Here is a 23,557-nt window from a genome sequence, read left to right on the forward strand (position 1 = left end):
CAACACCAGCTTCCCAAAATGGGGCTCTCCAGCTCCGCCGGCTCTGGCCTTTGTGGGAGTTTACAGCCTTGAACTCCATGTCCCCAGATAAGTTCCTCCTGGTGTTGACTTGCAGCTGGAAAGGGGCTGCAATGAAGCCGAAGCCAGAAGACCTAGAAAGCCATGACCCCCAGCCCAAGTCAGTCCTCAGCTGCATAACCCGTGTGGCCACTGGGCAGGGAAAGCGGCAGTTCCCAGGCCCCATTTGTGCCACTCAGAGGTCCTGAATCCTGAGGAACGCTGGCTCCTGTCTCCTGCTGTGGTTGCAGGTGCCAGGTTACTGGGGTCTTATAAGGTAGGGCTGGAAGGAGGTGGGCCCTAGAGGGTCCATTCCTTAAGTGTTGGCTTCAAGATGGCCTGAACCATGGTGCACAGAGGTTCTGAGAACTGCCAAAGGGCAATGTACTCTAAGAGTCAAGGTCACCAGCTGGTGACAAGGGCAAACCCATTTGACCCACCTCTCCCACAGTGAATACCCTGGAGAGAAATGCATTCTTGACTGTTCTCAGAACTCACATCCAGGCTTGAACTACCACAGAGACCATTTCTCTCCAGCTTTTCTTAGTTTTCTGCTCCTGGTAACCAAACTCCCCCTCACCTCTGAAAAGCAGCATGAGGCTCGCCGCCTCCAGGAAGACCTCTCGGAGCAAGCCCACCCCTGGCTACTCTTTCCTTCCCTCCACGACCTTCCAGATGCCACTGACATGGCTTGAATGGCTGGCATGTGGCTGTGTCACCATTCTCTTCATTTATAGCACAGATTGCCAAGTCCCTGGTCGGGCAAGCTGTTAAATGTTTGTACCTGCACTGAGCCTGGTGCTCACTCTCCACACTTGGCAGCAATTCCACCTATTCCAGGGTCTCGATGGTTCCAAATTGCTGCTTAGAGCCTCCCAACAATTCAGCCAGGCAGGCTGTGCAATGCCTGTCTTACAGAAGACACCGCAGGTGGTCTGCAAACAGGTCAGAAAGTGAACCCAAGTCTAACAGAGACAAGAGGAACCCGGCCATCAGAGAATGAGGAGACAAGGAAACGGATAGTAATGCCAACATTAATAGCATAATAGCTACATGGAGAATTGTCACCGTGCTTCGATGTCCATTGTATCACTTTGATCCTGTGAGATAACAGAAAAGATTTTGATGCATTTATTTTATAGGTGATGAAACTGAAGCTTAAGTGGCTTTTCCAGGGTTACACAGCTAGCAGGAGGCCCAGCTTACCCCAAAGCTAGGAAGGACTTGATTATTCAGCAAAGGAAACTGACAGAGAAGCTGGGGTCTTTCCAAGCTCACACAGTTAGAGCAGAGGGGGCCTCGGGGATGTTCTGAGCCTCAGGCTCCACCAGACTTCCTCCAAACCTGGCTCAGAGGTAGGAATCTGTTCTTCTGGACAGTGCAGGGGGGCCCCTCCCCACCAGTCCCTGCCGCCCAGGTCCTTCAGGACATGTGATCACAGCATCACCTGCTCTGCCATCATTGCCTTGGCAGGTGCTCCACTGTTGTGCAACCAGACCCAGGGCTGGGCTGGCCCCATCAAATCAGCAGCTGGTTGGCTTGGGCTGGCTGAGTCTGCCCCCCTGGAGCTCAGCTATGACAGCAATGAATCACACTAATGGAGAGAGGTGGCCATTCCTTCTCTGTGGCCTGGAGACAGGTTTTTCCAAAACTCCTCCGCTGGCTCAGGCAAACACACCTGACCTTTCTCTTGCTGGGCCCAGGGTGAGGCAGAGCAGCCAGGAACAAGGTGGGGTGAACCAGACAGAGCTGGAGTGCTCTCCCACCCCTGCTCTGCCCAGCCACCCCGCCAAGCCCATGATTCCAGGCAGGGTAAGGCCCTCCTCCCAGAGGAAGGGGCCAACAGTCCGGTGACCTTGGAGTGCGCTTCGCCTGGCACTCCCCTCACACTGCTCCCTACAGCTTGCACTCTGCCTCTGACTCTCTTCCAAGAACAATTGGACAAGTTCTAATCTACATCTTGCAAAAAAAAACAAAAAATCAAAAAAAAAAAAAAAAACCAGAGAGGTAGGAGGGCCACAGCACCTGGGGTCCCAGAAGGCAGACTGACACCTATTCCTACTGTGGGGGTAAGTAACGCAAAAACCGCCATGCAAAGAGACATGGAGGTCTTTGAAATGGAATGGTGGTGGAGGGGTGGAGGGAGTCACTGGGAGGCAAAACGTGTGGGACATCTGAGGTCACTGAGACCAGGGAACTTGGGATTCCCTTCTGGGAAATGACACAGCATGGCAGCTGTCCCTCCTATACAGTCAAGCTACATTTGCCTCGTTAAACCAAATCACAGCTACAAACCAGTGCCACATGCCTGGAGGCTGAGTGGACACTCTGGTCTTCCTCAAGGAGATGTATAGCACTCTGAGCTCTGATCCAGCTGATCTGTGTGAAGTCCTCAAACACATAGTAAATGTTCCATAAATGTCAGCTGCTCATTTGTTTTTTTTTTTTTTAATTATTACTATTTTGACCATCATTTCTTCGATTGTTCTTCATGTGTCTTGTTTCCAGACCATTCAACTCCCACAGGAGGCTTCCTGGAGCACAGTCCAGCTAGTTCGTCTTGAAGGGACAGCTATGCTCCAGGTGCAGTCTTGGGAGCCATCTGATCACTGTCCTTTCATCCAAGCATCTGCCTTCTGAAGGAGGCGAGGCCATGTGCTGTCAAGCGCTGTGGACAGACTGCCTGGGGTCAAGTCCTAGCTCCTCCACCCCCAACTGGACCAGCTACTATTGTACCTCTGACCGATCTCAGAACACAGCTGGATTACCAGGAGGAAAACTAAGTGAGTGCTTAGAGGCTGGCAAAGTAAGGAGAACCATTTGTAGGTAATGTGCTAGAGATGCTGACCATCATTCCTTACTCTTAATTATTATGAGAAAAAATGAGAACCCCCTCCTTGGACTTCCTTATTCCTATGCTGAAGTGTAATGTTCTGTTTTTAACAATGTATAGAGGCAGCACACACAGTGCTTTGCATGCCTGGGGCCTCTAAGGATCTCAGTCTGGCCTTGCTCTGAAATTGCTGCAAGGCCTGCCAATTCCCTGATGTATCACGAGTGTTCCCGAACAATAAGCTCATTTACCAGGTCTAGCTGTGACCAGATATTTTTTAATCACCATGATCACTGGGTTGACAGGTTGAGCTTGAGCTCCATCATAAGCCTGAGTCTTTCCAAAGGCCTGGGGGACCGAAGGCAGAAGCAAGAGCACACGTAGAGAAGGCACCGAGCAAGCAGATCTGTACAGTTCTTCGGTTCTAAACAACTCGCAGAATCCAGGTGGACTCAGAGCCTGTGTGGCCACTGGGCAGGGAAGGTGGTGGTTCCTAGGCCCATCAAAACCCCAAGGAGCACTGACTTCTGTCTCCTGCTATGGCTTCAGGTGCCAGGTTCACTGGGGTCTTAGAAGGTGGGGCTGGAAGGAGGTGGGCCCAGAGGGTTCCACTCCTTGAGTGCTGGCTTCAAGATGGAAGATATTAAGACGTTCCAGGGGTTGATTCTTTTTTTGAGATCCTAAGATGTTCCAGGCTTCTGTAGAGCAGGCACATTCCTTGCCCTCCAGGACATGTATCAATAAAGACACAAAACACTAGAGGCAGAAGCTGCATACGAGCAACCTCCATGCAGAATCTGCCCGCATCTGTTTGTTCAGCCAACAGTGCTTTTTAGAAAGTTGAGTCAGAATGTCTTTGGAAGGACGCTGTAGGTGACTGCAGGCACCATGCCCCATCGTCTCCCCAGCATATTCACATATTGGCATTACCTGCCTGGTCTCTACAGTCTGAATGCCAAGTATGAAGTGTGAATATAAAGGCAGCAAACAAGTGTGACTGGGGCACAAGAAAGGGATCAGCTGGGGGTGGTGGCTCACGCCTGTAATCCCAACACTTTGGGAGGCCGAGGCAGGTGGATCACTTGAGGCCAAGAGTTCGAGACCAGCCTGGCCAACATGATGAAACCCCGTCTCTACTAAAAATATAAAAATTAGCTGGGTGTGGTGGAGGGCACCTGTAATCCCAGCTGCTCAGGAGACTGAGGCAGGAGAATCGCTTGAACCCAGAAGGCAGAGGTTGCAGTGAGCCGAGACCACGCCACTGCACTCCAGCCTGGGTGACAAAAGCAAAACTCCGTCTCAAAAAGAAAAAAAAAAAAAAACCAGAAGGGATTCAATTCTACCTCACACCCAGGAAGCCTCCACAGAGGAAGGGGTATTTCATAATGCACATCACCCACCTTGTCACTCCCTTGATCCCTTCCTTCCTTTTTTCTTTTTAGAGACAAGGTCTCATTCTGTTGGCTAGGCTGGAGTGCAGTGGTGCAGTCATGGTTCACTGCAGCCTGGAACTCCAGGGCTCAAGCAATCCTCCTGCCTCAGCCTGCCGAGTAGCTGTGACCACAGGTGCGCACCACCATGCCCAGCTAAGATTTCACCATGTTGCACAGCTGGTCTTGAACTCCTGGCCTCAAGCAATGCTCCTGCTTCAGGCTCTCAAGTTGCTGGAATTACAGGTATGAGTCACCACCCCTGGCTTCCTTTTCAAGTCCTTAGATAGTGGCCCCAGAACTGACCAAAGAGAAATGTTAGGATGTTTTACTCCAGGCCACTGAGTACTTGGAGAAGTCATTGTGACTCCTTTTTTTGCTCCAAGATGGTGTGCAATGTACAGGTCCTGCTATGGGATGTGGCTTGAGCCCAGTGGCCTGGGAAGGTGGGAGACAGGGAGGGAGGAAGAGAAATGGTGGGAAGGTGCGGGGAGGAAGGGTTGAGCAGGAGGGGAGGAAAGTGAAGGAAGAAAAGGAAAGGGAGGGAAGAGAAGCGACGACGAGGCAACAGTGACAGCAGCTGAAGGGCTCTGTGCCTGCCTGGCCGGCTCTCCAGTCCTTGCTTCCTCCCTCTGACCATGGACAGACTCCCTCTGGCCCTTTAAGTTCCACAGGCCCTACAAACACTCAAGTTCTTTCACAGAAAGGAAAGCACCTCCGAGCCACTAGGAAATAAAGGATATTTTATTCCTTTTTTCTGTCATTGTTGAGCGGATAGATCACGATACAGAGAACAGCAATGGGTCACAGCGCACGGTTTGGTTGGTTTCCACGGGAACACAGAGGACAGGAGGGGCGAGATCTGGGTTGAGTTCCCACTCTTGTTATGATCTTCAACCTCTCACTGTTCCCAAGGGCTGCACGGAGCCTGCCGAGTCTCCAACTCACCTTGCTCACCGCTCTGACTGCTGACAGGCAGAGCGAAGGATGCGCAAGTTGCCTCTGCTGCCCATCTAAGGGGATGTGGGCAGAGAAGCAAAGGCCTCTGCTCTCCCTCCACCCATCCCAATGTGCTGGCCCCAGTGGAACAGGGGTCCTTCAGCTATTGCCTGCCAGAGACCCAACGGCAGGGACTGGAGTCTGCGTCTGGATGAGCTGAGCTGAGCTGTAGATTGAAGTCTCAGAAGCAGGGAAGGTTGGAAGGGGTAGGGTCCCAGAGCCCATGGGGTTATTGCTGAGAAGATATGCAGGGGGCACATTCCCCAGGGGCAGAGTAGAAGCCCTGGGCCTGGAATCTGCAGGGGCTCTGTGAAGGGGCGGGGCAGATGGGGATTCCTTGTGGAAGCCCTAGGGAAGAAATTGACCACGGAAGGACATAGCCTGCCTGAAGTCAACGCTGAGCTCACCAGCTCCTTGCTTTGTATCTCCAATTGCTAAGATACCTTCAGACTGGGGTCGGGTGGGATAAGGAAGCAAGGTTTTTGTTAAATGAGTGAAAGGAGTCCATGAAGAATGATGACAAAGTGCTGCAAACCTTCCCAGGTCCCAAGACAATTGAAGACCACTGCCCGTGCTCTTACCCTACGGCATCCCTAAATTGGGGGAGGGGGCTGGTCTCGGGGAACAAGCAGCCTCCTAGAAGCAGGAGGTGATGGAGGGCTACGGGGGCAGGGAGGAGCAGATGGCCATGTGGCTCAGCCCCTGCCCCGGAAAGCAAGTCCACAGTTCACTAACAAACACAATACCGTCCACGAACAAGTAGCCACGAAGACCAGTCAGCAAACACACACACTCACACACATACACACAGACACATCACAGGAAGTGGGCAGGACCGCAGGCTGCAGTGGGGAGGCAAGTGTTAGTCGCATCATCAGGTGGAGGAACGGTGTTAGGGGGGATAGGAGGGCGGGGGACACACAAGTTCTTGGCTTCTCCTGGGGAAAGGGCTGTTGCTGAAGTGGCCGGTTTTCTTAAGCATCGACATTTGCATCCAAAGGTTCAAGCAGCCACCTTCAGGTTCCGGAGGCTGAGGAGGAGGATAATTTAAATTAAAAACACTTTAGCTCGCCTCTGGTATCCTTATGTGCTTCTCTCCCTTCCTTGAGCACTTGCCCACTGAACTTCCCGGTATGACAGCCTTTCTGAGACACAGAGAAAGGAGACGAAGACACAGGGGAGGGGTGAACCTCAGAGGAAGCCTCTCTCAGGTGGGCTGGAGCCTGGCAGACACGGAAAGGAAATTGTTAAACCCAGGGCCTCCCCAGTGGTTGCTCACAGTCCTGAGCCTTAGGATAAAAGGTTTCTGAGAAAGAACTAGTTTGAAAAAAAAAAACGAAAAGACATTTCATTTCCAGGCTGCCTCCTCTGAGCCTTCCCATAGAGTCTCAGTCTGTGATGAAATAGACAGAACCCCAAGCTACCAGGAAGGGCACCTGCCTCCTAGATCGGGATCTTCATCCATTCACACTTAAGGTAATCACTTGCCTTCGAGAGCCCCATCCAGAAGACGGGAGTAAGGAGCTCTGCCCATCACGGGCTGCTATGAAGATGCAAAAGCACTTAGGAAAGAATTTAAATGCTACACAGGCACGCGATGCTGTTACGACCACAGTAGAAGCTGGTGCATCGGGCACTTCATCATCCAGAAACCTCTTTTAACTTACAATCTAAGATAAACTTATATACCTTTCTATGATGCCTTATTTGTATGGGGGGAAGAAAAGGCAGAAGTGAGCTGACAAAAGACAAACCTTTTCCCTTAGGATGTTCCAGGGCATGTCATAAAGCAAGACGCACAGGACAGAGGGGAGCAGTGGCGCTGAACTACAGCCACGAAGGCCTGAGTTCACAGTCCGGTCTGTCACTCTCCATGGGGCTGTTCCCTCTGACATTGGTTTCATCTATAAAATGGGCTAAACCCTACTTGTCCCATCCTCTTTTTCTGGCAGACTCGAGTGAGTCTGTGTGTGTGGCTGCACTCTGAAAACCGTAGAGCATTTGTCAGTTACTACTCTCCTGTGACCCCTATGATGAACAATGGAAGATGAACAATGGAAGTAGACGCTAAAATCAGCGCCCCTAAATGTGGAGAGGGAAGGATCATACACTATTTGCTCTACTTTTGGGTGGGGTTGGGAAGTTTCATAATAAGGTGTTTAAAAAAAAAAGTGGCCCTAAAGTACTTTCTGAATCAGCACGGAAAGCCATCATCTTTATGCTACTTTGTGATTAGCAGCATTTCACTAACTCTTAATTCTCCCCATGTGGCAGCTGGGATGATGCCCTATGCACTCGGCCTTTGGGCTGTGTGGAAGCCCCGTTTCCTGGTGTTTCCATGCACATGTGTGGGACACCTTGGGTGTTTCTGGTCCTGGTCTCTCTCACAGCGCCTTTCAGACTCCTGAAGGCTCCTCAGGGCAGGGCCCATAGTAAAAGCTGTGCCCACTGCAAAAGCTAGCCCCATCCTTCCTGCCTGAACTCCTGTCCAGGCCCTGATGCAGACGGTGATGGCGACAGGGGCCGATCCAGGCAGTGAGCATCTCACCTTCCACCTGACGGCTGCACTTCAGTTCTCTGCTTTCTGGGGCTCTGTTGCTGGAAAGAAAATCAGAATGGATGATAGTATATAGACTCCTCACCCCAGTGGGCCGCCCCCAACAGCAGCCGTGTCTATGCCTGACTCTGGGGGAGCAAAGAGGTGACAGCTATGGGATTTCGAGTCAGAACGATCTAGGTTCAATCCTGGCCCTGCTACTTGCTGCTTACAGGAACCTAGTAACCTCTCTGAGTCCCTCAGTTATAAAATGAGGACAGTGATGTGTATCTCACGGGGCTGTGTGCACATTAAATGATATGGGGTCTGTGCCTGGCACAAGCAGATGCTCTGTAAATAGCAGGTGACACTAGTAGTAGCCTGTTTGGTGGAGTGAGGGGGCAATGCTGCAGAGGCCCTGGGGACCCCATCTCCTGGCACTGTGGAAGCATGTCTGGCTGACTCTAGTGAGGCCATGCACCTGGCAACAGTCCCTTCCTGAGCCACAGAGGGGTCCCTCTGTTCCCTCTTTTCCATCTGGGCAAATGGTCACAGACAGTTACCATTGGCGGTGATGAGGTTCTCCACCTGGGCTTCCTCATCTCCTGGGGCCCTGCAGGAGAAGGAGAAGCACAGCCCTGTCAGAGATCTCCAGGGCAGACCCAGAGAGCATCGCTCTGCTCCTCGCTGGGGCACAGCCGCCTGCGGTCAGGCTCCTCCCAGTGCCCTGCGGGGCTGGAGCTCACTCTGCTGTGGGGTGCATGGGGCAGAGGGAGAGGTCTGGACTGAAGGGTCAGACTCGGAGGGAACTTACAGGCACCCTTCAATGTCAGCCCTCGACTTCTACCAAGTCATGGGAAGGGGAGCCTAAGGCCACATGGGGCCTTGGGTGTGTCCTGTCACAGGCTTTGGACTTCTGGGGTCCAAGCTACCCTTGGCTATTGTAGTAAATTAATGGGGTATGACCTCTGTGTGGGAGTAGAAAGAAGGTCCAAGTGTCTGTTCAGCTCAAAGAGCCTCATGAACAGGTGATAAGCGGGGATTGTGTTGCAGGTCCTGTAGGGAGGACCTGGGCACCAAGAGAGGCCAGGAAGCCCTCTGCTTCCCTTCTCCCAAGCTCAACTGTCCCAAGGGCCTCCAGAAAAGGTTCCAGCACTTTCTTGTCCACTTCCCCTCCCCCACATATATCAGAAGAGACAGGATGGGCTGACCATCAATGTTTTGACCTCTCCTTTGCCCCAGAGTCTACCTGGCAGTCCTCAAACTCCCAGCCCTATGCCCCAACACACACATTCTGCCTCTGAGACAAGAATCCAAGAGAATGCCCATTTGGGGGGGTCACACACAAGGGGTCCCTTCCTGTCCCACCTAGTATCACCCCTAATGTCCACTGCCACAGCATCCTTACCGGGGCTTCTGATTGAAACTGCACTTGCACCTGCGACCTGAAAAGCAAAGAAACCATCCAAGGTCATGCTCCTGGCTTGGCCACAGCAAGGCCAAGGGTCTGTGCAGGTTGTGGGACTATGTAAATGGCACCCCCTAGACCTGAGCAGTGCACGGTTTAAATAGCTGCACACAGTGGCCCTCAGATGGGGTAGCTTCTTCTGGGGCAAAGGAAATACATTCTACAGCTGGAATGGCTACACCCCGACAGCCCTCTTGATCATGTGAGTCAAGAGGGATCTGTGCAGATCAGGCTCATGTGGGAACAACAAACTCAGGGGCACATCCCTCACAAACTAGGGCAGTGCCTGTCTCCTTCCTCCATGACTGCCCCACTCATGTCCTATAGACACAGCACTGGGAAGCCTCCCTACCAGTTCCTATCTGTGCTCATTGTCATATGACATTTTCTTTGTTCCCGCTTCACTGTTTCACTGAGCACTTACTATGTGCCCAGTACACTCTATTGGGTGGTGAAGATAACATGGAGTACAGGCAGCCTCCTTTCCTCTCCAGGAGAGGGACCAACCAGGCTCTCACACTGTCCGGCCTGCTTAGCAGCCTCAGTCATTGCTCTTACAGAGTAAGCAAAAGAATCAACTTACTTAGGATAAGGAGGATCCCAACTGAGAAGAGGACCACAGCGAACACCAGTCCCCCAATCCTCAGGGTCTGGTAATCTGCCAAAGGAACCAAGGGTGAGAGAGGAAGGGGCCAGGGAGAGGGTGTCTGTTCCCCCCATCCCTCCTGCCAGGCAGGGCTGCATTCCCCCTGACCCCTGCAGCGAGGGTCGCCATTGCTCACCGTAATGAAAAGGGTCCATTTCCTTCTCCTTCTCAGCTGCTGCAAAAACAAACAGTTGGTCAAGAGAAAGAAAGCTACACAACCCAGCTCCCAAATATCTAACCTTGCCTCACAGACCTCCATCTTCACAGAGGAATTCCGGAGGAGCAAGGCCCATTAAGCAGAGATGCCTAGAGGTGCACAGTAGGGCGGGCCTGCCAGTTAGAGGGTTAGGGGAACCCTGAGGGCTGAGGGTAATGAAGGCATTGAGCCTCAGTGAGGCTCTGAGTCATGCAACATCCACATTCACTGCCCCTTTTTATTCTTACATCATCCCCAGAAGACAGGGTCAATTTTCCTCTTGTGACATACGGAGAAACCGACACAAGGAGGGACATGTGACTTGCATGAGGCCAACACTGGCTAATTATGGTCTAGAGATTGACATGCAGGTCTGACTCCCAGGGTTCAGGCCACAAGTCCACAGAGGCCCGGTGAGCTTGTGGGGCTTAAAAACCATGCCCTGCCGGACCCTTAGGGGGCAAGGGGGCAGGCTGTGTTGAGGTCTGTGAATAAATAGCTGCTGCCTCCATGATTTCCTCTGCTGACTGAAGGGAGAGGCCCTTGACCAGACATGAAGAACCTGAGAGTCCCCCAGTCCTAATGTTCCAAGGGGCCCAGAACCTTCCAGTAGAGAGGGCTGGACAGGATTGTCATCTTGTCACAGCCAGTTCCCAGAGGGGTACTTACCACTGGCCAGGACTGTGGGGGCCAGCAGGCTGCAGAGGAAGACCAGCACCAACTCCATGGCGTCTGGGGACAGAGGGAAGAAAAAATGATTCTCCGGCTAAGAAGCCTCCATTCATCAGCTTCAAGCATCAGCCTGACCAGGGGCCAAGTCAAATCCCCAGCTTTACTCTGCACTCATGACTTGATGAGGGTTCAAACAACCTAAGCACAAGCAGTCGACTTTTTTTTTTTTTTTGAGACAGAGTCTCGCTCTCTTGCCCAGGCTGGAGTGCAGTGGCACGATCTTGGCTCACTGCAACCTCCGCCTCCTGGGTTCAAGCGATTCTCCTGCCTCAGCCTCCTGAGTAGCTGGCATTAGAGGCATGCGCCACCATGCCCAGCTAATTTTTGGTATTTTTAATAGAAACGGGGTTTCATCATGTTGGTCAGACTGGTCTCGAACTCCTGACCTCAAGTGGTCCACCTGCCTCAGCCTCCCAAAGTGCTGGGATTATAGGCATGAGCCACCACCAGTTGACATTTCTTTGACTCTTAGAGAATGCTCTGCATGTATTAATTCAGTTGGCACAATTGAGTTAGTACAATTAGCAATCACTACAACTAACGCAGGCTGAGAACCTGAAGCTTAATGAGGCTGACATGCACCAGAGTGAGTAGCAGGGCCTACATCCTAACCCAGCATAGTAACTGCTCCACCACACTGCCTGTGGGACGTGACTTTGGTATCTCATCTCTGTCCTTCTCTACAGGCCACCCTTCTGTGGCCATCTCTATTTCATTAAGGCCTTCTGTCGCCATCTCTAGTTCATTCTGACAGCCAATACCCTGTCAGAAATGTCTCTTAATATCAGATTAAATGGGGCCAGTAAACCAATGTCCCTCTAATCTAGCCAGCTAGGTGGGGAGGAGACTTGCGGTTTCCTGGGCCCTTAAGCACTGACAGCCCTCCTTCAGGTACCCCTCACATCACACCTCAAAGTGCCCAAGGCAGCCCTTCCCACAGGCTTTGGTTCAGAATCCTCCAGAAAGATGGTTTGATTCAACAAAAGGCGTTTGAAGGCTGGTTCTATGAGCCTCAGCACCCCAGCCTCTGCTTCCCCAGAGGATGCGGAGATCTCTGCTCAGGAGCTCATCAGTCCTGGTCTCTGGGTGGATGGCCCCAGGTGGGCTATCCTGGTGGAAGCAGGAGGCAGGGCCAAGAGGTGACACCCAGGGACAGATTTCAATGGCAGGACACACATCAGGAGCATGGTTAAGAGCCAGAGAGCAGAGAGAGGCTTTTCCTGAACCAGGAAAGCCCAAGGCTGGGTCTGTTTTCCATGTGGGGTGAAACCGGCAGTGGCCTGAACCCCTGGACATCCACCCAGTCCAGGACCCTGACTGCCCCCAGCACGGTCACTACCTCCTCCCCCTGGCCTTGAGCAAGCAGCCACCACTGCACTTCACCTCTCAGCCACCAGGGGTCAGAACGACTGCATCCATAGCCACCTCAAGGCCCAAACCTTGATTCAAAAAGCCTTTATCAAAAGGTGGTAATTTGCTTTTAATGCTATCTCATTTCACATTTGCATTTCCTTTGAATGCTACACTGTATTTTATATGTATAAAAATATATGTAACACACGCCTATAATGAGGCATAGTAATAGAAACACCAATAACCAGCAGCTTAGGAAATGGAGCTTTACAAAGACTGCTGCAGTGACCTCTGGTTTCCCTGCACCCCATCCCCCTGCCTCTCTCCCAGAGCTGGCCAGTATTCCGAAAATATCGTTTTTAAATTTTATTTATGTATTTATTTATTTATTTAGTTTATTTTGAGACTGAGTATTCCTCTGTCACCCAGGCTAGAATGCAATGGTGCAATCTCGGCTCACCGCAACTTCCACCTCCTGGGTTCAAACAATTCTCATGCCTCTGCCTCCCAAGGAGTTGGGATTACAGGCACATACCACCACACCCAGCTAATTTTTTGTGTTTTTAGTAGAGACAGGGTTTCACCATGTTGGTCAGGCTCGAACTTCTGACCTCAGGAGATCCACCCACCTCGGCCTCCCAAAGCGCTGGAATTACAGGCGTGAGCCACCACGCCTGGCTGAAAATATGTATTTTTAATCATTCCCTTGCTCTTCTTTTAAAAAGTTGCCAATCAACAGATATAAAATTTCAGTTATGCAAAATGAGTAAGTGCTACAGATCTGCTGTATAACACTGTACAGCATAATTAACAATATTGAATTGCACACTTCAAGATATGTTAAGAGGGTAGATCTCATAGTAAGTGTTCTTTTCACAATTTAAAATATACAATTCACACACCAGGAAGTTTGCCATTTTAAACTGTACAATTCAGTGATTTTTAGACCATTCACAAAGTTGTGCGTTTGTTACCAATCTCGGGTTCCAAGACATTTCATCATCCCAAGAAGAAACTTGTATCCATTGGCAGTCACCCCCGACTCCCCTTCCCTTCGACCCTGATACCATTCATCTACTTTTTGTCTCAATGGGTTTGCCCATTCTGGACATTTCACACAAATGAAATAATAAAATACATGGACTTCCATGTCTGGCTTTCAAGTTAGCATAATGTTGTCAGGGTTCATCTACATTGTAGCATGTATTCGTATTTTATTTCTCTTTATGGCTGAATAATATTCCACTGTATGGTTATTCACCTTGCTCTTCGTTTTAAAAATATATTTAACAGGTACATATATCTAAATATTATGTTGTTTAGTGTAGCTTTTTCGAACTTCATAATTATGATATCATGTTTATAGTCTTTTGAAACTTGCTTTTTCTGTTCAACATTATGCTTCTATGGGTCACTGACACTGTTACATTTAGCTATAGTGCATTCATTTTCAGTGTGGTGTAATATTCCATTGTGTAGGTAAATGATCATGTATTGCTCTAGTCTCCTGTCAATGGATGTGTGGTTTTCCCCCCTCAATTTTATGCTATTGCAAACAATGGAGTTGTGGACATTTTTGTGTATACTGCTCAGGGCACACATGCAAGAATTCTGAGGAAACAGTTTTTCGATTCTTTGATCACCACTCCTGTAAGAAACACATTTTACATTGCAACCCAGCACTAACACATATCCATGTGTACCAGAAGCAATTATCACAAAATAATACTTAGTATGAACGAGATACTTTATTTTCTATTTTATTCTGTTTCTTTACAAAAAACATTTCAAGGCTCCTTAATGGGTCACATTCGGCAGTTTGAATAGTTATGTTCTAGACATAAGACTAGGACTGAAGTCATTCATTGGGTTGTATAGTATACAAACTGTCCACTTTACACAATGATTTAAAATTGTCCTCCACAGCAGTCATCTCCATGATAATATCCTACCAGCTGCATATCACTGTCCCCATGGCTCTGGTTGTAGATACGCAGTGGATATTCTCTGTTGTCAGATATTTTCATTTTTGCCAATCTAGAGGTAAAAGATGATTTTAATGTGATTACATTGTAATACTGGGCTTTTTTTCTCCATGTTTGTCATTCCTGTTTCTTCATCAATGATATGTTTTTCATGTCGTTTGCCCATTTTTCAAGCGAGTTGACATTATTATTGTTGTTAATTTGTTATTCTGAATACCAAACCTTTGTCATTAAGTATGGCAAATATCTCCTTCCAGTTGGTGGCTTATTTTTTCACTTTTAAAAATTGTCTTCTGTTGAACAGAATTTCTTAATTCTAACATAATTGAATGCTGTGATTTTTGTGTCTTAAGACATCCTTTCTCACCTTGAGGTCAGAGTATTCTTCTAAAACCCCTAAAACTTTGTCTTTAACATTTAAATCTGTTTGACATCCGGAACTGATGCTTGTGTATGGTGTGAGGTAGGAGTCTAGTTTTACTTTTTCCATACTGATAACTGGTACTGTAACCTGGTTCCAGTGGTGGACTGCCTCCCCTTTTCCTCATGATGTGCTCTACCACCTTCGTCACATATCTGATTTCTATTTGGTGTGCATCAGTTTCCGGGCTTTCTCTTTGGGTCTATTGGTCAATTTGTCTGTACTGCATTAAAACTGCTGTGTTTCAGTTATGACAGCTTCATAGTAATCTTGCCACGTTGCAAGAGAAGCTCCCATCTTTTTTTCTCCTCTTCCCTCTCCTCCTCTTTCTTCAGGAATGTCTTCATTATTCTTGGTTTTTTGGTCTTGAATTTCAGAATTAGCTTTTCAAATTCATCCAAAACCGTTAGGATTTTCATGGGAACTGCAATGGATCTATCTATAGAACAACCTGGGGAGAAATGACATATTTCTGATCTTGAGTCTCCTGTCTATAAATAAATCTTTTGATTTGTTTAGGTCCTTTTCAATAAAGTTCCATAAATGCTTTCACATAGGTGTTGCACACTTTCTGTTGGATTCATTCCTAAGTGCCTTATCATTTTTATTGCTGCCTTAAATGTCACCTTGTGTGTGTTTTCTAATTTTTGCTGGTAGAGAGAAAAGCAACTGATTTTTACATATTGATCTTAAACCCAATAATCTTGTTAAACTCTCGAATTATTTGTAATAACTTACCTAGAGATGCCTTTGGGTTTTCTCTATAGATATATCATCTTTAAATGATATTGTTCCTTCTTTCTAATTCTCACACCATTTATTTCTATTTCTTGTCTTAGTGTACCAGGTAGGAATTCCAGTGAAATGCAGAATAGAAACAATAGCAAACACACACGCACACAACACGTACATACTTACACACAGTCTTACTACTGATTTTAAATGGAGTTTTTCTAATGCTTTGAAAGTTCCCCTCTAATCCTGGTTTCCAAGATGTTTCTGTTTTATGTTAATTATAAATGAGTGTTCTATTTCTATGGTTTTTGTCCTTAAATCTACCAGTGAAGTAAATTATATGTATGGATTATTAAGTGTTAAATCATCCCTGTATTTCTGAGATGAAACCAATTTTTTTTTTAATAAATAGATGGATTTGGCTTAACAACATTTTGTTTAGGATTTTTGCATCTTTGTGCACGAGTGAGATTGGTCTGCAGTTTTTATTTTATTGTATTAACCTTGCCTGGTTTGGGGATGGCAGTACTGTCCTCACAGAACAAGTATCCAGTCTCCTGCTAGTTCCCTGGAAGAGTTTGCAGAAGATTCGAATAATCTGCTCTTTGAGTGTTCGGTGGAACTAACCTGTAAAATCATCTGGGCTTGGGATTTTCCTTGTGGGAAGACCTTAAATGGCCCATTCAATTAATTAATGGTTATGGCACTCTCCAGATACCTATTTCTTCTCTAATAAATTTAGTAAGTTATAATTTTTAAAGGCATTTTCCCTCTTCTGCTTTCAAATGTATTGCCATAAAGTTATGCCCATTTTTTTCATTCCTGATGTTACTTGTGACAACTCCCTTTCTCCTTGGTCAGTTTCACCAGAGGTTTAACGATGCTATTAGTTTTTTCAGAGAAACCAACTCTTGGTTTTATTAATTCTTTTTATTATATGTTTTAAAATTTTCTTAATTCTGCCCTTATACGATCTTTGGGTTTCTTCTATTGTTCTTTTTTATGTTTATCTTGTTATGTTGGATACCTAGTTCATTAATATTTAGCTTTTCTTATTTTCCAATATAAGCATTTAAGACTCCAATGTTCCCTCTAAGTGCTTTTAAAGTATAATACTAAGAACTAAACAATAATGAAAAACAACACTTCAAAGCCTCTATAATGGGGTGAAAGTACTCCATCATGGTTGGATTGTTGTTTAGTTCTCAATATACTTTAAACCTCCATTACAATTTCTTACTTTACCTATGCATTAAGAAGTATGTGTTTTACACCGGGTCCTGTTGTGTGGAGGGTGGGGGAGGGATAGCATTAGGCGATATACCCAATGTAAACGACGAGTTAATGGCTGCAGCACACCAACATGGCACATGTATACATATGTAACAAACCTGCACGTTGCGCACATGTACCCTAGAACTTAAAGTATAATTAAAAAAAAAAAAAAAGAAGTATGTGTTTTAAGTATCCAAATACACAGTGATTTTTATTTGCTTTTGTTATTGACTTCTAGCTTAAGTGCACCAAGGTCAGAAAACATGGTCTGTATGATGTACAGATGCCTTGAAATGTATTGCGACTTGCTTTATGACCTAGTACATGGTTAGTTATTAAAAGAATTATTTTCCATGTATGCTTGGAAAATTGTGAGTTCCTTCATGGTTGGGAAGAAAGTTCTATATGCCTATAAATTAAGATTATCAACTGTGTTTAAATTTTTTTCTTTTTTCTTTTTCTTTTTTTTTTTTTTTTTTTTTTTTTTTTGACTGTTTCACGTACCAAAAATCAAGATTGGCACTTTAAAATCTAGCGCTAAGTGGAAGGATTTATAAATATATCCCCATATTTGAAACCAAGGGGTTAATCTGATCTGGTCTGCCTGCACTGCTTGCTTTTGTTGCTTGCTTTTTGTTATTTTATTTTATTTTATTTTTCCTTTTTCCACGAAGCTGAAGGCCGTGGTAGCTGAAGGCCTTGCCGCTGAATGCTGAAACTTGACCTTCACTGGTTACTTTATAGATAACATTCACAGGCCACCCTGGTAATGGTTACTTCAGCTGTTTTTCAGGAATTTGGGCTAGCTCCTGTCCTGTTCAAACAGGATGAGACCACTCACCCTTCAACTGGATGTGTGCAAGTGCCCCAAAGGGTAGCCTTTTGACATCAGAGGGCTAAAAACTCCACCCTCAGGTCACACTAACGCCACCATTTCCTGCACTTATGTCCTGTGGAATGCCACGAACCCTGACTACGCTTGCTCGGAATGAATCTGCCATTTCATTTTTCCCCACTGCCAATCACCTTTCCCTATGCTTCAGACCACCCCACTTCCCTTACCAGTAAATATACCTAAGCCTTATCTTTGGGGAGGTGGATTTGAGAGCTGTTCTCCTGCCTCCTTGCTTGGTGACCTTCTGAATAAATCTTTTCTCTTTTGCAAAATCTGTATCACAGTGATTGATTTACTGAGATTTAGTGAGCGTGGGCAGAACAGACCTGAAGCTGGCCGATAACATGTCTCTTAGAATAGTCTAACAGATAGTTTAAAACTGTTACTGTCCTGTGGGTTGGGTCTTTTAGAATTATGTAGTGATCCTCCTTGCCTTGAATTCTATGTTACTCTCTACCTTTCTGTGTCCTTATGTGTTGTGTGTGCATCTCATAAACAGCAAAGAGCTGGATTTTTGAAAAATTCTGTATTGTCAAGCTTTCTGTATTAATTGTCAAGTTTACCCCATTTAATTGACTTATTGTGACTATTGATATATTTGGCCTGCTTTCTGCCATCTGTTTTTTCCCTACGGGAATGTGTTTGTTTCTTTTTCTTTCCCTGCTCTTTCTTTTTTTTGGATTAGTTATTTTTATTTTTATTTTGGCAGTGGGGGGGCGGGTCTCACTATGTTACCTAGGCTGGTCTTGAACTCCTGGGCTCAGGCGATCTGCCTGCCTTGGCCTCCCAAAGTGCTGGGATTACAGGCATGAGCCACTACCCCTAGCCTAGTTATTTTTTTTTCTTATTCCTTTTCTCCCTCTACTGGTTTAGAAATCATAGAAACTATTTTAACCTTTTAGTGGTTATCTTTGTAATTTTTCCATGTGTAGTCAATGTAAAAAAGACTAAAAAATTCAGAGTTAATACCTATAGTACTTATTAGGCAGAATACCCTCCTTGAAAACATAAAAATACAAATCACCCCATTCCTGATACATATGCTATTATTGGACAATATTTCAATTCTTTTAAAAATTCTATAAAATAGATACTAATATTTGTACTTCATGAAAACTATGTTTGTTTGGATTCAACCATGTGGGTAGTAACCAGCCTGCAAGATAGCTCCCAGTATCTCCTGGTATCCAGATCCTTGTACAGTCCCCTCCCACGTTGCACCAGGGTTGGTCTGTATGACCAGTAAAATATGCAGAAGTTATGGTATGTCACTTTCAATATGAGGTTATAAAAAACAACACAGCCTCTCTCTCTCTCTCTCTCTCTCTCTCTCTCTCTCTCTCAGATTGCTTGTTCTGAGTCAAGCTAGCTGCCATGTCTTAAGGATATTCAGGCACTCCTGTGGAGAGGCCCACGTGGGGGCCTCCCTCCGAAGCACTGCTAGGAAATACAGCCTGCCATGAACCACGTTAAGTGAGCTTGGAAACAGATCTTCTGGCTTCATGAAAGACCTTGAGCCAGAACAACCCAGTGAAGATTCTCCCTGATTCTGTACCCTCAGAAACTGTGTGAAATATCAAACGTTTGCTATTTTAGGCTGCTGAGTTTGGAAGTAATTTGCTATGCAGCAACAGATAATGAATTTACAACATATGTACTGATTTGCTCACCATTGTTTTTGAATGTTAGTCATCCTTGAAGCCATTTTCTTTATTCCTGAAGAACAGCTTTCAAAATTTTCTTTAATGAAGATCTGTTAGTTAGAAACTCTGTTTCTGTTTATTTGGAAATGTTTTCATTTCACCTTTGTGGCAAGAGACCCTAAGGCGATCCCCAGTCATTCCAGCCTTCTAGTGTTGAAGGCTTTGAGTAATCTATTTCCTTTAAATACTGGCAGGAGCTGCAACATACTTCTAACCAACAGAATGTGGCAAAAGTGGCAAAAGGACAGCTCTCAGATGATGATATTATATCATATAAGCCTCAATCTTGCAGGCTGGAGCTAGAGAATTTTCTCCTTTGCTGGCTTGAAAAAGCAAGCTGCTATGTCATGAGACAGGCTACGGAGAGGAGCACAGGATAAGGAATTGTGGGAAGCCTCTAGCAGCTGACAGCTGCTCCTGGCCAGAAGCCAGCAAGAAGATGGGAACCTCAGTTCTTCTGCCACAAGGAGATGAATACTGCCAGCAACCTGAGGGAGTCTGGAGGCAGATCTTTCCCCAGTCAATTCTCTTATCAGACCACAACCTTAGCCAGCACCTAGACTGTAGCTCGGTGTGATGCTGAAGCAGAAAATTCAGCTAAGCTGTGCCAGACCTCTGACCTAAAGAAGCCATGACATAATAAATATGTGTTGCTTTAAGCTGCTGGGTCTGTGATCATTTGTTATGCAGCAGTAGAAAACTAATATAATCCTATCCTTGAAAGGTAGTTTGGCTATGTATACAATTCTAGGCTGATAATTATTTTTGCTCTGCACTTTTAAGATGTTATTCCACTGCCATCTGGCTTCCATGATTGCTGTTGAGAAGTCTGCTGCTTATATCATCATTCCTTTATAGATGTCCTATCTTTCTTCTCTACCTCCTTTTATTTATTTATTGTGTGTATGTGTGTGTGTGTGTGTGTGTGTGTGTTTGCTGTTGTGAGTTTCATCGCAAGTCTGAAACACAACATAGAACTGATTGTTGTGGATTTCATCAGACTTGAAAGTCCTTTACCTATATAGGTTCATCCTTTTCATTGTTATGAAAAACTCTAAGCCATTACCTCTTCAAATATGGCCTCTCCTCCATTCTTCCCATTTTCTCTTTCTGAGACTGTGACTAGAAGCAGGTTAGACATCCTCATTCTATTCTCCATATCACTTAACTGCTCTTTCATATTTTCCACTTCCTTGTTTCTCTGTGCTACATTCCAGGTAATTATTTCATATTTGTTTTCCATTTTCTGACTTCCTTTTTAACTGTATTTATTTGCTGCTTAACCCATTCATTTACTTTTGTGTTTCAATGGTCATATTATTAATTTCTAAAGGTTCTATCTGGTTCTTTTTGAAATTGCCTGGTCATTTGTGTTAGTCTTTGTTGTTCACTCATTTTGTGTTCTCATCATTTATTATTTTAACATTTCTTACAGTTATTTTATATTCTGTATCTGATAATTCCAAACTCTTAAATCCTTGGGGGTCAAAATCTACATTTTGTTTCTGTGCCTCTCAATCACAGTGACTTGTTTTTTCTTGTGTTTGGTAATATATTTGATTGTGAGCTCATGTTTGCTACATTTTAATCTGTGGGAAACTGACAGTCTTAAAATGGGGCACTTTCTTTCAGAGAGCATTTGTTTTGCTTTTTCATGGCTGGGGTCAGGCTGGGGGCAGCAGATACCAACCTGAGATCACTTTAGTCCCTCTCAAGAGTTCTCAGCTTCATGCAGGTAGTCTCAGGTTTGGCTTCCCAACCTAGATGGGCTCAATGCTGATTAGCCTACAGAATGCAGTAATGTCAACGAGTGTTCACTCTAAGTACAGCTATGGCTTAAGTTCTGGCTATGCTTCACATACTCCAGTGCTAGTTTCTGTTTTGTTTTGTTTTGTTTGAGACAGAATCTCACTGTGTCACTCAGGCTGGAGTACAGTGGCACAATCTCGGCTCATTGCAACCTCCACCTCCCAAGTTCAAGTGATCCTCCTGCCTCGGCCTCCCTAGTAGCTGGAACTACAAACATGAGCCACCATGCCCAGCTAATTTTTGTATTTTTAGTAGAGACAGGGTTTCACTATGTTGGCCAGGCTGGGTCTCGAACTTCTGACCTCATGTGATCTTTCTGGCTCAGCCTCCTGAAGTGTTGGGATTTCAGGCATAAGCCACCATGCCTGGCCCAGTTATCTCATGGGACTTTTGTTTTGTTCTGTCTTTTTGGTAGTGTTTGGTGTGGGGAGAGTAACAGTGACTTATGATTGGATGATTTTCATTCCTTCTTTAAACCAAGCTGTGTAACAATAAGCCTGGGATTAATTATTTTATAATGGAAAGTCCCCTTATGATTCAGGCAGTCATACAGTCCTAAAATATCTTCAACCAAAGTATGAAATAAAGTAAGTTTTGAGCATCTGCTGTTTGTAAAACATCTCCCTCCCTCTCTCCTTCTCTCTTTCTTTCTCCAGTTTACTGCTACTTCCTAGCCCAAGCCCCATCTCCAAATTACACCTGCTCCTTTCTCAGCCAGTGAGGAGCAAGACTGGAGTCAAGATGTGGAAGATGAAACAACACATTAAGGTCTTCAAATCTTAGGGGCCATGGTGTGAATATTGGATGTGAGGCAACAGAGGGAGGGACAAATGGACCAGGCTTCCCATAGTGTCTTCTTGACCAGCTCTAGCCGGAAGAGGGCCTGTGGTGTTGGCAATAGGGCTCCTCCTGCCCCTGGGAATAGGGAAAGCACATGTCAACGGCTCTGGGCCACCAGGCACAATGGGCAGCAGTTCAGGTTGCTGCTGTGCCTTCCTTTCAAACCCCAACAATCACCTCCATTGATTCTCAGGTTCAAATTCATTATACAAGTAAACACTGAACTGCTAGAAAGGGCCATACTATTATGGGCTCTGCAAAGGATAAGTAGGTGAACAAGATACAGCCTCAGCTACCAAGGAGAGGTAGGATTTGGCGGCAAAGGGCTCTGATCCATCAGCAAATACGAAGAGAACTTCCCAAGAGGTAGAGACGCCATGCACAATAGTCCAGAAAGACAGAGAAGGGGAGCAGAGAGCTCAACAGGGAGCCAGGGAAGTTTGCATGGAGGAACTGACATTCCAGCTGAACCTTAAGAGCAGGGTAGGATTTTGACAGACGGGGGAGGGAGAGAGTAGAGGAAAGGCATTCCAGCAGAGAAGACAGCACGAGCAAAAGCAGTCAGAGGGGAAATAGGAAGTAGGAGTAACAAATGAGACACAGTTCAAGTTCAAGATCAGTTCAAGTTGAGCCTTAAGGCATTTCATTCAGTAGTAGCTGTCCAAAGTGGCTTCCCCAAATGAGGTTCAACAGGAGATGGCCTTCATCCACCAGTAATGTCTGCATTGCCTGTGAGGGAGCTGTGACAGCAACCTACCAAGTAGCTGCCATTTCTAGTGTAAGATCCCTTCCAAAACAGTGAACAACCCAGCTGGAGTAAAGTATGACGGGGTAGGTGGTGAGAACTCAGATAAGAGGGTTGGAATCAGATTGCAGAGGCTCTTGAGTGCCAAGCTAAAGAGTTAAGACCTGCCTTTGTATTCTAAAGAAAATATTTCTGATCAAGTTACAGTGTGAAAAGAAATACTGTCACAAATTTGAAAAGTGACCAATTCTCTACTCCAAGCTGCTGTCCCAGCCTGGGCTACATCAACCACACCTCAGCATGGGCCCCCTCAGGGGCTGGGGGGTGGGCCCTAAACCCATTTTTAAAAATCTCATCGGTGATACTGCTGGCGCTGCCCCTGAGTCGAGTGGCCAAGTGCACACACAGAACCTTTGAAGGGCCACAGAATGCCTTTGTCTCACAGCTGCACCCAGCTTGGCTTCCCTTCCGTCTCATATACCACCCCTCCGCACCTCCCACCCTCCCAGTGACCACGCATTCCTTTCCCCCTCCTTCCAGGGAGGAAGCCGGGCTGCTGGAGGCTGGCTGGGGTGGGGAGGGTAAGAGGCTTGGCGATGATAAATCTCAGTTCCAGGCGAGAGAGTCTAAGGAGTAGATGGAAGAGAGGAAGAAGGAGTCACTGGCGGAGGGAGATCCAAGGCTGAAGTGAGTGGAGAGGGCACAGGAACAGGGCGTGCACTGCTGCATGGGCACTGGGCCCTGGACCTTTGCCTGCGGGCCTGAGGACCTGGCTCACCGGCAAAGGGGGCCTGAGAACTCATCATTGCTGGAGTGGGGGACTCCCTGGCTGCCTCTCTCTCCTGCTGCCCAACTCTTCCCCTCTAGACCGTTTGGATCACTCTCCCCCTCTGGAGAAT

The 23,557-nt window shown here is 46.5% G+C and overlaps 1 protein-coding gene and 1 long non-coding RNA gene across 3 annotated transcripts in view; one reads left to right on the forward strand and one right to left on the reverse strand.

Moving 5' to 3' along the window:
- The first annotated feature begins 4,505 nt into the window (after nt 1-4,505).
- On the forward strand, nt 4,506-7,245 carry LOC111540194. Its single transcript, XR_002730912.2, has 3 exons — nt 4,506-4,566; nt 6,678-6,795; nt 7,086-7,245. It is a non-coding gene; the product is annotated as an uncharacterized LOC111540194 (long non-coding RNA).
- The window catches only part of FXYD6 (FXYD domain containing ion transport regulator 6), a 39,560-nt gene continuing 21,046 nt past the window's right edge, over nt 5,044-23,557 (reverse strand). For both annotated transcript variants that reach the window (XM_023208330.1, XM_023208331.2), the window contains 7 exons: nt 10,835-10,897; nt 10,106-10,144; nt 9,907-9,981; nt 9,264-9,300; nt 8,419-8,468; nt 7,868-7,917; nt 5,044-6,349 (listed from right to left, as the gene is read on the reverse strand). In XM_023208330.1, coding sequence (XP_023064098.1) covers nt 7,889-7,917; nt 8,419-8,468; nt 9,264-9,300; nt 9,907-9,981; nt 10,106-10,144; nt 10,835-10,897 — 293 coding nt within the window. In that variant the 3' untranslated portion in view covers nt 5,044-6,349; nt 7,868-7,888. The remainder of the gene's footprint in view (nt 6,350-7,867; nt 7,918-8,418; nt 8,469-9,263; nt 9,301-9,906; nt 9,982-10,105; nt 10,145-10,834; nt 10,898-23,557) is intronic.

Source organism: Piliocolobus tephrosceles, chromosome 13 (assembly GCF_002776525.5).
Source record: "Piliocolobus tephrosceles isolate RC106 chromosome 13, ASM277652v3, whole genome shotgun sequence".
Classification (NCBI taxonomy): Eukaryota; Metazoa; Chordata; class Mammalia; order Primates; family Cercopithecidae; genus Piliocolobus; species Piliocolobus tephrosceles.